The 14,885-nt window shown below is 43.4% G+C and overlaps 1 protein-coding gene across 5 annotated transcripts in view; it reads left to right on the forward strand.

Annotated features, from left to right (window-relative positions):
- Positions 1 to 14,885, forward strand: part of RBMS1 (RNA binding motif single stranded interacting protein 1) — a 148,864-nt gene that overhangs the window by 48,983 nt on the left and 84,996 nt on the right. The window contains exon 1 of one of the 5 annotated variants that reach the window (XM_065670606.1): positions 4,495 to 4,708. The exons of the other annotated variants lie outside the window; for them this stretch is intronic. Within the exon in view, the coding sequence (XP_065526678.1) occupies positions 4,646 to 4,708 (63 nt within the window). The 5' untranslated portion in view covers positions 4,495 to 4,645. Of the gene's footprint in view, positions 1 to 4,494; positions 4,709 to 14,885 lie in introns of those variants that run through there. 5 annotated transcript variants of the gene reach the window in all.

Genomic DNA, 14,885 nt, shown 5'->3' on the forward strand with positions numbered 1-14,885 from the left:
AAAAACCAGAAGTTTTTATACAGAAAGTGTTTTGCATGTTCATGGCATTACTGTGTCCCATTTCTACCCTTCCTTCTCATCCTCACTTAGCAAGATAGAGATTTTATTTCATTACCTGTGTACTGGGAATATTTAAATAATAATAAACCCAGCTAATTATAAGATTATTTATCTCTAAAGAAGCTTCCCATGTAATGAAGTTTATTTGATTCCTTTGGCTGTAATAAATGCTTCTCTTGCTTTCAGTTCTGAATAAATATACTTCAGCCTAAAATTAAAAATCTACTTCTGTACGATAGTTAGCTTCCCACACCCCATTATTATCACTTCTCAGGAAATGCTTAATATCTCTCAATGTTAAGCCATGCATACTGTTTCCTTAGCTTGCATAGGGTATTTCAAAGTATTTTTGCATTGTTGTATTTCAGCCTACTTTGGTTAGTATCTTTCCACGTATGAGTGGGTGTGATGGGAGGATGGATCCTCAGGGAACTGAGCATTGTGGTGGAAAGTGCATAGGTCTTTTAGGTCCCGTCGAGGTACGGAAATGAGATGCCTACAATCACTCCTCCCCTAGTGGGTCTTCAGGAGGCCCTGAAGTGGCCAGGAGAGCAGGATTGATGATGAAATTCAGGAGGTCCAGTCTGGACTCACAGGGTTTTACAGTGGAGTGAAAGCTTCCTTTTTAAAGCAGATCCTGGGACCATCTGTCCTACAGAGGCGCTGAATGCCCTGAGGGGAAATAGCTACTTTGGCTGAATTTTGAGATAAATAAGGGAGGCCATGGATTTGATTTAAAACAGAAATGGTGAAGTAGCAGCTTAAATGAGTAGAACTGTTTTTAAAATAATGGCTTAGTTTTGCCAATCTACTACTTGTTAAGACTGATAAACATTACTGGAAAGATTCTTGAGGGCTTCTGGTTGTTTCCAGGTTTTCAAGAGAAATCTTTCTTTCTGTATTTACACAGTCTTTGCAAACCTAGATTTCTGAGCTGTGCTCAAAAAACCCTCCAAACAAAACAGAACATGTAATTACGCCATTGTAGCTCCAAAATGCACCAGATCTGCCCAGAAAGTTTTCCTTGTTCTGAATAAGCAACTCTGGGTAATTTGAAGAACCTCTGAACATAATTTATGCAGACACTTAGATTTTCTTGGACCCTATGGTCACATTTTCACTCAGGATCAAAATAAAGTGCTCATTTATAACTGTAAGCAGCGAGATACCTGGCTATCTGCAAGTCTGTTCGCACCTGTTGTACACAGGTTAATAATAAAGTTACTGAAAAGATGATCTAAGTTATCACATCTGAATATGTTTTATAGATTAGGTGTCTCAGGTTTGAAATTACTACCTAAGTAAGACTGAGATTGATCTTTGCAAACAAGGCATGCTTCTTGCATCCCAGAAAATATGTATGGGAACTGTTATCAGTATCTTGAACTGATACATCACTGTACATGTACTAAAAAGTCCAGGGAATTATCTCAAGCCTTATCAACTTAATCTCAAATACAGGGTTTTACACAGAAATTATTTTGTCTCTGTTCCGGACTAAGAACAAAGCAGCTTTTTCATATGAGCATAAGTTCATGTTGGAAGGGACCTCAGGGAATCTCCAGTCCAACTTCCAGCCCAAAGCATCATCAGCAAAGAGATCGGGTCAGGTTGCTAAGGGCAGTATGCAGTCTTGAAAATGTTTGAGGATGGAGACTGCACAGCCTCTCTGGGCAATGCCTGGCTGTCCTTATGTCCAGTCAGAAACTCTCATTTCAGTTTAAGTCTGCTATCCCCATCCCTCCAGCCACGCTGCTGTAAGGAGTCTTGCTCTGTATTCTTCATAACCTTGTCATAGCTGTTAGAAGGCAGCTGTTTCCCCATTTGAGACAAAAATGGAGATAGATTACTCAAGCCTTTTTAAACGAACAGAAAATTTTGGTAAGTAGGTTAACACTTAGAATAAGACATCAAGGTTTTCTTCCGAGAATATTCTGTAACATGTTTTTCCCTAATAACAATAAACAAGGAGATACCATGTGATTGTGGCCTAGTAGATGTTTACAGGTTTATATTCGTTGCTGTATTTTTTCCTAATATGTTAGGAGAAAAAGTAATGGTAAGGGAGGGAAATGTGTCATGGGAAGCTCTGGGACACGTGGCAGCAGAGAGGGCAAAATGGCAGCGTTTCAGGCACTGCTTTGGAATACTCTTGAGTGCCTTCCCTCACTATGTATGTATAGTGTGACAGTGACTGAGAATAGGTCCAATCGAGCATATAGTGTTTACATCCCTCCAGCCTCTTCCCTGGGGGATGGGGCAGGAAAAGGAGAGGGAAGGAAGCGACGGATGATTGATGGGTTTTGAAAAGCTTTTCCCTGGGAGGGAAAGGTGTGGTCACTCTATGCATCTCCAGCTAACAAAGCCCTCCTGTAGGTGTAGCAGACCTAAGCTTTGTCACCCCTTTGGTGACCAGAACACTGCGCAGAAAAAGACTGTTGCTGATTTCCGCTTGGGAATACAGATTTGAGCAGAAGTAGCGTGTCACCGTTACAGTTTATACTGCTTTAAGACAGTGTTTCAGCACTGAATCCAATTGTGTCATCTGTGACCATGGGGCTATAATAAGTAAGACCGGAGCACAGATCACCTACTGTATGTAGTACATCTCGGGAAGGCATGAGCACACAGCTACATTTCTGTCAAATTAAGCCACAGGTACGTGAACATATTAAGTCAATATAATCTGATACTGCTGCCAAAATGAGCAGTCATATCCACCCTCATGCCCCTGCCTATTTTTGCTCTCATGCTACCTCCTTCATTACGCTGGCACAAGCAGTAGCACAGGCACACAAAGGAAATGATCTGGAAGAAAACTAACCTGATCACAGAGAGAAAATAGTAAAAAATGCTTCACCCACAATCAGCTACTGAACAGTTGCTTTTTTTCTGCAGTGATACCAACTGATGTTGTAAAGCAAGCTTGAGCCTACAGCCTTAACCAGGCTTGGTAATGTGAATTTATCCTAGCCTTAAGCCTGTGTGCTGCCTTTATGCCAGCAGTGGGAATAAAAATGACCCGTGATTCAACACAAAGTTAGCGTAGTACAGATGGATGGTAACTGATCTGGCATAAAGTCTGCTGGTACAAATTTACTCCATCAAACTTTTTTCAGTGGCAGTGGTCACTGTGTGGCTGCAGTGCTTTTCATCCAGTACTAGCAGCACTTAAACTTGTGTTACCAAATGAAGGCCAAACTGAATGCGATCCATTTTAGGACTTCAAAGACGAAAAAAAAGGAAAGTTATGCAGAATGCAGTTCTGCCAAATGATGGTGCTTTCTTAGTGTCAGTTCCACTCAGATGGGCTCTGACCTGTGGTGGCAATATATTAAGATACCAAAATACTCGGTGATTATTTCTAGGGAAGTGAATAACTGAGGATTATGTTTTTTGTAGATGTCAGCGTTGTGAGATGGCACTGTGTTACTTGGACTTTCAGTAATGAACTACCTGGCAATTTTTTGTTTCTCTCCAGCTGTTTCCCACTGTCATGTTTGTATACATGAAATTGGGGCCACAATATTAGCAGAAAGAGGAAGAGAAACCAAATGGTGCCTGTTGATGCATGTCCATACCAGAAGGTCTTCTGCAGTGTCACCAATCAGAAACTCAGAGCCTTGACAGAGCTGTAACTCTGGACTTTGTGAAAAACTAGATTACCAGCATCACTAGGTAATGTAAATGTAATAACGTAAACAATGCAGAGCAGTAGTGCCTGAACCTCCTTTTCTCCATGTGCCCCGCTCTTGTTGCCTCAGAACCGCAACATTTCCTAGGCCCAGATTTTGCGAGGAAAGACAGATTTTACCGCTGCTTCCCGGAGAGCGCCTACAGGCGCTGACGAGGGCTTTGACCGGGCGTTCCTCCCCCTCTCCCCATGTCTCAGCTGCAGAGTTGAGCCCTACGCTACGTGCTGCGCTCAGAGCAGCCCGCCTGCGCTTTGCGGGGCTCTGCAGGGCTGTTACACCGCAGCCGGGCACTTGCGGGATGCCCGGACCTTTCTCGGGGCCGGCACCGCGCAGGACGCACCCCGCGGGGGTATGCGCGGCACGCGCATTCCGCCGCGAGGCCCCCCCCATCCCCCGATTAGACGCAACCATTGCGCTCCGCGGGGGTGTCCGCCGCCCTGCGCCTCCCCTGGCTCCGCTCCTCCCCTGGTCCCGCGCCCAGCTCCGCGCCGCCCCGCGCATCACGGGGGCGGGGCGCGGACGCTGTGCCCACTCCCCGCTTCCCTGCTGCGGCTCCGCGGGTGTTCGTTTTGTCCCTTCCTCTCTCTTTCTTTCCCTCCCCGTTTCTGGGTGGTGGTTGAGGCCGGCGGGAGGTGGGGTCGGCTGGGCTGAGCCGGGCCGGGCAAGCCGGCGGTGGTCAATGAGAGCCCGTTGATGGCAGCCGGGGCTGCTGCGGCGGGGTAGGGTCGGCGCGGAGTGGGGCGGGGCGGGGGGCCGGAGGGAAGCGAAGAAGCGCAACCGGCGGAGGAGGCACGGAGGCGGGGAGCGCCCTGCAGCCCCGCCGCGCCGCAGTCCGGCGGCCGCCAAAGTTGCTCCCCATCTCGAGGGGGAGCCGGGAATCAGGCGGGGCGATGATCTTCCCCAGCAGCAACAGTAGCGCGGCGGGCAGCAGCCGGACTCCGTATCGGAAGCAGGTAAGAGCCAGGGGAGGAGGGGGGGTTGTGGCTTCCCCACCGCGGCTTACACCCCACACCCCTCTCCCGAGGTGCTGGGGGAGGAGTGGGGAGAGGGGTGGCGACTCGCTTGAGTTGCAGTCTATGTGCTGTTCGAGAGCTGGGATGTGCAAAAAGAAACTACTTTTCCTTCGCGTCTCACTCCCCCCCCCCCCCCCCCGACCCCCGCTCCGAAAAGCTCCGCCGTGACCTTGCCGAGTGCCCGGGCAGCCGGCGCCGGGTGACCTTACCGGGCAGCGCGGCTCGGTTCGGCGCGGTACGTGCGGCCGCCGAGGCCCGGGCGGCTGCCTGCCCTGCCGAGCTCGGCAACAAGTTAAAAAGGATCCGGTGTTGCAGTACGGGCCGCGAAGCGAAACTTGGGGCTGGATGTTTTTTGCTCGGCGTGAGATGAGCGGCAGGACGGCGGCGCGCTCTTTCGAGCAGCTCTCCGCAAATCCTCCACCGCTCCTCGGACTTACCCCTTTCCCTCCCTAATTCCCCCCCCCCCCCCGAAGTGCACAAGGGAAATCCTGTGTGACATTTTATGAGTAGACAGATCGCTCCGATAAACTCGGAGCATTCGCATCTGTGGAGCTGTGCTGAAAGAGGTATTTCTTTGTTTGTTTGTTTAGTCCCTGCAAATAAACTAGTTGAAACAGCTGGGGCACAGCCTTGACGGGCCGTTGTCTCCTCTTCTGCCGTTTTCGCTTTTTCCGCCCCTCAAAACGTAGACACTTAAGGTTACATTGTTTACTGCAAAGAGCGTTATTACTGAGTCTTTGACTGAAAAAAAAATACACTGACTTTTTAAGCTCCTCGGAAAGCGGGCTGTGTGTTTGTGTGCCAGAGGGTAAATGGAGTAGAGGTCACTAGCAAGCTCCCGGCTCGACAAAGCGGGCCAAAAATCCTGTGGCAGGCTTCTTCCCAGGTGAGGAAAAATCCTCCCGCGTCTGCTGCTCTTCCCCGCTGGAAGACGAAATTGAACGGGTTCAATTCACAGCGCTGGGGGAGCTCTGTCCGGTTTTGCTAGGGGTCAGAATTCATGAAGGACAGAAGTGGCAGATGGGCTGCCAAGCAGTGGAGGGTTTCATAGAAATAATGGGAATATTCGAAATGTTAAAACCCTCTCGGTGCGTTGCTGGGCTGGCGTGTGATCTGCGGGGCCGTCCTGCGCCGCACTGCGAGTGAGACTCGTTTTCTTGAAGCCTAAACACAAAATAGCCATTTCCTTTCTCGTCCTCCCGCATTTTACAGCAGTATCTTCCCGATAGGAATCTCTGGTGTGTTATCTCCGCAACACCCTGCAGATGCTGCCCGGCAGCGCGCAGAGTTATCTCTGCATCTTGTTCTCGCCGTATTCAAGTCCGTGCGTAATAAAACACGCTCATTGTGTGCGCGGGCTCGGGTTTAGTAACTGCCCCCGGTCCGCCCACGGTGATGATCTTGTCTGGGGCTCCTGCATACTTGGCAAATGAAGCCAGTGTAGGAGATGCTATTTTCTCACCCTACCTGAAGGGACCATGAATTAAGGAAGGCTCCGTGGGGCTGCTGTGCCCGCGGGTGGGCTAGGGAGGGGTGGGGGGCAGCGTTTGTGCCTGCGAGAGGCAGGGAAGGAGCTCCTTCGCCGGCTGGTCTGGAGCAGGCTGATAAGATGCTCTCCTTTTCACAGTGCACTTCTTAGATTCAAAGAGCTAAAAGGGCCGACTGAATCAGAAAAACAAACAGACCCTTTTTTCCCCCAATAGGCAGTGAAAGAAATGAATGCGGGGGTATTATGTGGGCTTAAGACCCTGGGTACCAAAGGTTCCTTTTGTTAGTGTGTAGCTATTCTTCACTCAAACACTTCCTACATAAGGAGCCAGGGCCTGCCCTTTCTCCATTTAAGTCCAGGAAGACTCCTATTAACTTCATTCATGTAGACTAAGGTCGTTTAAAGATTGACTTTCTGATCTCCCTTTCACTTGGGCTTCACCTGCATGTGTGTGCTGATGTCAAACAGTGCTGAAGAGTGTTAGGAGCCTAATTTTTTTAGCTCTTGATAATGAAGAGTTGTCCAGATTAAGTCTCTCCATGCTCTGTGTAACACATATTCAGACAATTGAATTATAATTGTGTTTTAGTCAGAGACACTAGGTGCTGTTAGTGTAGGAAAAGTTGTCTACCGTCATCTCTTGAAAAACTGTATTTCGAGTGCTAACAGCACGTAGTATATGAAGCTGAAAAAAAAAAACCCAACCTGCCCCCCTTAAAAATTAAAATCTTTTGAGTAGCTTGTGTGTCTCTATTAGTATTGTAACATATATGGTATCAGAATAGTGTAAGTGCATTTCAGTTTTAGTATTGTCCTGTTTAATTTTTAAGAGTCTAGGACAGATTCAGGTGAAAAGATGAATGATTTATTGGTAAAAGGCAAGGTGATACTCTCTTGACTTATTTTTAAAGCACTGTGATGTAAAGTGAAATTATAGTTGCATTTAAAACATCGTCAAAATACCAGTTAGCTAAAGTAGGTCTAGAGCTTTACGCGTACTTCCTTTTTGCTTTCCTGAAGAATTACATTTTGTTCTAAAAACCAATTCGTGCTTCTAGTGTTAGGCTTGTTACCTGCTCTGTCTTATTTCAGTGTGTAACTCAAGCATGTAAGAGCCAGTCGACATTGTCAGTTTCAGGTCGGATTCAATTGGGTGTTGCCTAATCTTTTTCTTTCTTTTGGTACTTGTAAAAATACTGAAATATGGTCTCTGAAGTTGTATTTTCAAACCGTTTACTGTGTTACGGGCAGAGTGGCATATTAAAAATACTTCTACCAGGCTTAAAAGTTAGATGTTGCTTAAATGAGTGGCAACTCATCGCAGGCTTGAAATGCATATTTACGCCTAGTTGAAGAATGAGAGCTGTACAGTAGCTGCAGTAATAACCTATCGCAATGCTTGCGGCCATGCATCCTATCTGAAAAAGGCAGGTGTAAGCTAATATTTTTACTAACAAGGTTACTCGAGCTATGCAAAGAATGCAGATGTGTGCATCCGTAATGCAAAGGAAACAAAATGACGTACAATATCCTGCTTAATACAGGCTTTCTTAGCTCTCAGTTTGTGTCTGCTGAGAACACGATGATTCTCGGTCCCTCCTCCCACTTTTGATATTCTCATGCAAATCGGGAGGCACTCCTCCGAAGTAAATATTTCTACACTCTGTGAAATTATCGTAAATGGAAAATTAGGCTTTCTCCTGCCATCTGCTCCTCGAATCTATAGAGCTAGTGCAGCTATTTGATTAGGGATTTTAAATGGCTTTGTTGCAGGGATGTGTCTCTGCTCTCGGGTTTCTTGAGAGGAAGCCAGAAGCAGCTCTGGAGGCCGGGGATGGAGGCAAGCGTGGGGTCCCACCTACCCCAGCCTGGGTGCTTAGGAAGCCCAGCCTGTCTGTGCCTTTTAACAGCTCTGCCCAGTAACAGTGGTTCTTGTTAAGTTTTGATGAGTGTAATGTTTATCTCACCAGTGTAAGGAGATTTACATAGTTTGCTGCTTTTGAGCAGATTAACTGGGTGTAGCTGCACGTGAGGAATTTAACACTGATTTGGTGTTTGGCCTGCGTAAAAAGGCTGTACAAAGCTTTTAATTAATCTGTTCATGCAGCTCTGTTATCATCAAGTGTCGTGTCACAGGTTGGGTTTTGTTAAAAGTTGAAGATCAGGGTAGGTTTCTAATGATTGTTAAGAAAGCTTTTTTGCCAGTCTTAAACTAAAAATGTAGATTAGCTTTTCACTCTGTCTATAGGCTTAACGTATCAAGAAGCTACACCTGTAATCCTACTTTATTATTTCCCAGTTGGTGCTGTGTGTGGTGTCTGTATGCATGTGAGAAGGAACCTCGTTAAACTTGCAAGACCTGGCATGGTCATAACTCAAACCATGTAGCTCCATAGAGCAGTCTGTGACCAGACTGATATGACATTGTACCACTTCTATGTATAGATGGTGCTGTGGCAGGAGGCTGAGGAGCCTAAGATTGAAGAGATAGGTATCTTTGGTTACCTAAATAAATAAGCTTAGTTTATCTTTGTTCCTTTCTTTCAGAACTACAAGAACTATACCATTTTGTATCATCATTATCTTGTGCTGACAGAGTGGGTTTTCCTTTACTCTGCATACTATGTTGAAAGGTCTGCCTGCATTTAACAAATCTCTTACATTAAGTACAGGCTATTTTAATATTTTTTTAAGTGCATCTTTCAGATTGTGATGTTCTCCTTTATTCTCAAAGGAGCAAAACTGCTCAGTCAGTCGGTTTCTATACTTTTAACACAAAGGTGAATGAAAGAAATAAAAGGAAGCATCTTATCTTGTCAGGCATGATGTTACAGATTATGAAAAGTGATATGATTGTCTTATCTGTGTTTAGCAATGTGAACTTTTTGTTTAGTATTTTTAACAGGGTGAACAATATATTTTTATCTCTTTGGAAGTGTTACTGTTTAAAGTATGTATCTTTGTCATGAAGCTTCACATGGAAGGGAGAATAAAAGTCTGTGTCTTGAACATCTGCTGTTTTGTTTTGGATTCATCATTTTTTCCTGAAACTTCCAACTGTTAAAAAAAAAATAATTTGCTTGAGTTAACACATTTCAGAAGGGTTAGATCCTTTAAACTAGGATTATCGGCAGGGAGGGGAGAGGAAGGAAGGAAGGGAGGGGAAAATCCTTTCCTGAGAGCTTGAGATGGCTCCTAACACATCTGCACAGTGCTGCAACCCAGTAAATAAAAATAATAGTTGTTTGACATGATAGCTCTTTTGGCCTATTTTTTTCCCCCTTTTCTAAAGTCTTCATTAAAATTGATCTTTGCTTATGGCATGAGATTGTGTATAACAAAGGAAGTCAGCGGAGAATAGGAACTTTTTTTTTACTGGCTTTCCCTCGTGGCTCTGTTTCCAGCTCCTTATGAATGTTTTTTCTGTTTCTGGCATCTTATGAATGTTTTTCTCTGTTTCTACCTCAGATTATTTTTAAAATAGCTTACTTAAGGGACAGTGTGAAGGCTTGTGAAGCTGTAGTCCCAATGAAAAGTTGCATGGAGGTGTTTTGATCTTGGATGAAGTGTGTTGGTCAGAAGTTTTCCAGAAAGCCAAGAGAACCTCTGCTCTCAGAAACCTTGTTGAAGTAATTGTTGGTTATTTTGCATACGTTTCAGAATTGCAGTGTACTGTGGTAATTATAACAGCCCTGCAGAAGCCACTGTATTTGCAGCTTCCTGAACCAACAGGAAGGGGAAGGGATAAGTTACAAATAGAGGAGAAATGTGGAGGGGGGAACCATGGGTTAGATAAGCACGAGCCTTCTAACTTAGGAAACATACGCGCAGCAGAAAAATCATGTGCTTTAGGGGCTGGTTACTGTGATTAGCATAGGTTTAGCCTTTTTTTACTCAAAAGACTGCAGTTAAAGCAGTGTAGCTGCAGCTGTGTATTTACACACAAAGTTTTAAGTGGCAATTGAAGGAATAGGATGCTGGGGAGGGATCACTTTAAACAATTTCAGGATGAACTAGGTTCGTGACAATTTGAGTTAATTTATAGTAGTTTAAATGTAGTAAAATTTATTACAGTTTATGTAGATTGATTTTTAACAATAACTTCATACCAGTTTTAAGGCCTAACCCTGAGCAGTTAAGATGCGCTGCCTTCAAAACATTTGCTAGATATTTTGAAGTGTTGTAAGCTCTTTAAAACGGAAATATAGTTACAACACTTCAAAAGAGTCTTTTTCTGAATTTATGATGTAGTATTAAGATATATCAGCTCTGTGGTATGTTGCGAAATAAAAGCTGATAATTACAGATATGTATAAATATAAAACATAGTACGTTATTTGTTCGTTTCTCCTTATAAAAGCAGTGTTGTTCGCTTAGCCATAATAGTTTAGGAAATCACTGGTGCATGTCTTATTTGTTTAAAGTATTCTGCTTTAGAAAAATGGTATGTCAAATAAAGTAGGTGTTTTGATTTTACTTATTTGGTTGGTAGAACTGTAGAACTTTGAGGCTGCAGTGGGAACAAATAACACATTGTTCTGGGGAGCCTCATTTGGGCTTAATTTTCCTTAGTTCCTTGGTTGAAGAACAGCAGAAACAGTAGGGCAAGGTGAGCATCAGGCTTAGTCTAGCCTGACATTTACCTGTTTTCGAAATGAAATTAAATGCTTCTTTAGAGCAACTAAATATATGTAATTTGTAATTTTATAATGGATTGTTTCTTACTGGCAATGGCACTTTCACACCTTATTCTAACCTTTTTTTTTGTTTCTCCACTTAGACAAGAAGGGGATTTATTTCTTTTCTTACCTTCCATTGTTTTCTGTTCTTTTACATCTGAATCTCCTACACCATATGGTGCTTCGCTTCAAGAGAGTGGAAACATGACTCCTTAGGTTAACTACAGCTCATATATTCTGTCATCTGCATACTATGGCATAACAATGTTAGAATTCAGTACTTTAGGATATTCTGAGGTATGTGTGTGTGGCACTTCCATTTTTAGTGAGCTCAGGGAGTGAAATCTAGGATTCAGGTGTGAGTTTGGGTGAGTGTTACAGGCAGCGTTTCTCAGAATTGTTAGTCACTGCAGGGCACCTCTTTCATGCCCGAGGTGTTAGCAGCTCCCAGGAAGGCTGCTGCAGCTTAGTGGAGGAGTATCCAGTTACCTTTGACTATCTGAAGCAATGCTTGTAGATGTTTGAGTTCTCCTGAGGTGATTTAGAATCCTGGTTTAGGGTATGTCTGACTCACAGGAACATTATCAGGTTGTGCTCTTACCTGACAATCTGCAACAATTGGAAACCACTCATAACACCAGGCAGGCAAGGGCAGAATCAAATCCAGATCCTTGTTTACAAATCCACAAACAAAAGTAGACATTTTTTAAAACTGAGGGATGGAGGGAGGGGGGACCCAAAACCCACCCAAACGAAAAAACAAACCCCAAAACAAAACAGTGCTGCAGGAGCTGAAAGTTTCCTTTAACTTGTGTGTAACCCTGTGGCAGATGATCTCCAGTCTTCCCAGGGAGACTGGTTATTGTGCAACCTTGTTGCCTCAGGTTTTCTTCAGAGAAGAGGCTGATTGAAGGCTCTGTATTTACTTTTATACTTAACCCATTTGGAGGGTAAGGGGTAGAGGTTTCCTTTTGTATTTTTGAAGTCAGTGATGCCTTTTCACTTCACCTTCTTTCATCAGATCATAGTTTGTTTTTTCCTGCTTTGGATGTAGTAGTGTCTCTTGGGCATCATCAGGTGTGATCCTGCCTGCCCAGGCACTGGAGTGCTCTTCAGTTAAGCACTAAAGAGATGGTTGTTGAGTTGCAAAGGGGTTTGCATGCTGTGATGGATGAATTTCAAGTCTTGTGGTGGTTTATCTTTCTCTTCTACCTATATGTGTAATTTGTTAACAATGCTTTGATGAGCTATGCAACAGATTTTTCTCTGGGCTCTTACTGGAGTGGGGGAGACCCTGTTACTCTGACTGCTGTAGAGGACTGACTGTATAGCCTGTGTGCCCATCTTTCTGGATGGCAGTGGTGACCCATTGTGAACCATTTGTATTGCTACTTGCATGTGTTTGTTTTTCTGGCTTAGCATAGCTATTCACTTGGCTAAGGTTTTAAATAACCGAATATGACATGAAACTCTTTAAAGTATGTAGTGTAGAGGTAATGTACAGTACAAACTTGTGTTAAGTTGACCCACTGCAGCTGTGGTGTGGGAGGAGATGGGCAGAGCGGGTGTGCCATGCATGCTTGAATGCATCGCATGGCCAGGATCATGCCTACTGCAAGCCCAGGAAGGCAGCACCCATGCCAGATAAACCTGGTCTTCATGAGAGCCAGGCACACAGTTCCACGGATTTCTGTCCAGTATGAAAGCAAGCACCAGCAGGAGGAGATCCTTTGAAGTGTTCAGTGGTCTGTCTTCCAGATGAGTTCAAGTTCTGAAAATGTGAGTCTGAATTTTAAGACTCTTGCCTATGCCAGTGCATATTTACGTACCCAGTGGTGCCACTGCCTGTGGTGAGACTACTGACATGAATAAGTGCTTATTGAGATGAGAACGAGAAGACTTGAATTTCCCCGATGAGAAACCTGAGATGATTAGTTGGTGTGTCCTAGGGCTGGAATTAGACTGACATTCAGCAGAATCAAATGGTATTTAGATTGCTTTAATATTTCATCTAATCTACTTGGCTTAAGATCTCATTATGACAGTACTTGTGCTTATTTAAAAATACTTTGCATAATTTGGGAAAAGACATTAGTTAGTAGCTGAGCAGTTGTATTTGATACGTAGTCTTTGTAACACGGGCAGTTTTTGGCTTTTCTTCAGCATTCCAGGAGATGTGGCTCTGAATGCTACGTAAGGAGAAATGCTTACCAAAACTGGACTTCTAAAAAAGCATCTCTGCAGTGTTGAACTTAAACAAAAAGATAAATAATTCTTCTTTTATTGTCTCGGCAGCAGTGCTTCCACTGCACACGTATATGTGTAAATATTCCAGAATTAAGGACAACTTTTGAAAGGAGAAAACCAGAAGTATACTGTAGTACTGAGGAGCTATAGGATATGTTTGAAAGCTTGAGCGATTTTTATGACAGATAATACCAAGATGTGATTCACCATGTAGAATTTCAGTTGGTTAAAGGTGCTAGTGAAATTTGGAGCGCACCATGGCACCAGCAGAAGAATGCAGTGGCTTTTTGGTTTTCTGAAATGCCCTTGGAGCTGTCTTCATTTGCAGTTACAATATTCCATGATCCTATGGATGCTAATGCAAGACGGAAATGATTGAGGAAGTAATTAATTTTTCCAGCATTATGGTGATATTATAATTGCTATAGTGACAAAATCAGGTTAACTTTTGAACTAGATTTTGTCAGATTGCCAACAAACATACTGTTCTTAGATCTGTCAGGTGTGGAGTGTCGTGGTCTCGGGGAAGTCACTAAGGGCTGAAGACTGGCTTAGTCATTAGGAAAGGCGCTTTGGCTTTTGATGTAACCACTCTTTACGTATTCCAGTGACTTGCTAAAAATTCCCTTCTCTGAAGCTCCTGACCATTTTGTGCTTTCTGTTTTAATGTTTCACTTGCAACTTCATTGTTGTTTTAGTATTGTTAATATATGGGTTTGTATTCCAGTATATAATATCATAGAATGAAACGTCTAGCCTAGCTGTGTGTTTTATTCTTCTATCAAAAGACCCTTTTTTTTTTTTTTTTGGTGTAACACTTTTCTAGTGACCCTCTTTCAAAATTACTGAATCCTCAGAGCTGGTTTCCATCTCCACCTTCTTCCTCCTCTGAAGTAAGTGCTATGTTGAGTCATTGTATTGGGTGATAATAAAGGTCCCTGGTCAGCCACACCTATAAAGTTCATTCAAGGACAGCGTAGGAATTAAGCGAGTGACATGAAGTTCAAATGGTGCTGTCAACAATATTTTGGATAATTTTAGGTAAATTGTTTAGGTTTAGCCCTTCAAAAGGTATTTGTTAATAGTTTCCTATATCCCATAGATTTTTGCACGGGAATGTACTAACATCTGGAAGTGGGTCAGATATTACAGCAGTTAGGACTAAATATCTTAAATATATATATGAACACATATCATCTCTATACGTGTACATGTGTAAGTCTGTCCCCTAAAGCTCAGGATAGAGCAGACTATTCAGAATGCTAGAACTTAATGTTCAAATTCTGACTGTCATTTACTGGGCGAGTAGTTTCTTTACTGTCTATGAGAATGTTCATGTGAATACTATTACTGATATTTGCAGATTAATAACAGTGGCAGAGTTTTGGCAGGAAACTGGACGGGTAAAACTGTGTAGAACTCTAGTTTTATAAAGGAGTAGATTTTGTTTTTCTGTTAGCAATGGTTGTCCTTATTTCTAAGCGGAAGTTTAACGTGCAGAAAGGCAGACTTCAACCATGAAAATATTACTCAGAATGGGAGTAACTCTGAAATTCCGTGGCCTAGATTTTGCAGAATTTTTATCTTGATGGCTTTAGTGGTTTTTTTGGCCTTACCTTTCCTACTAAATTAACTTTTTTTTTTCTTCCACACTGTCCTCTGGGAAGTCCTTATTCCAATATTTTGTTGTCCTATTTCAGTT

Source organism: Lathamus discolor, chromosome 3 (assembly GCF_037157495.1).
Source record: "Lathamus discolor isolate bLatDis1 chromosome 3, bLatDis1.hap1, whole genome shotgun sequence".
Classification (NCBI taxonomy): domain Eukaryota; kingdom Metazoa; phylum Chordata; class Aves; order Psittaciformes; family Psittacidae; genus Lathamus; species Lathamus discolor.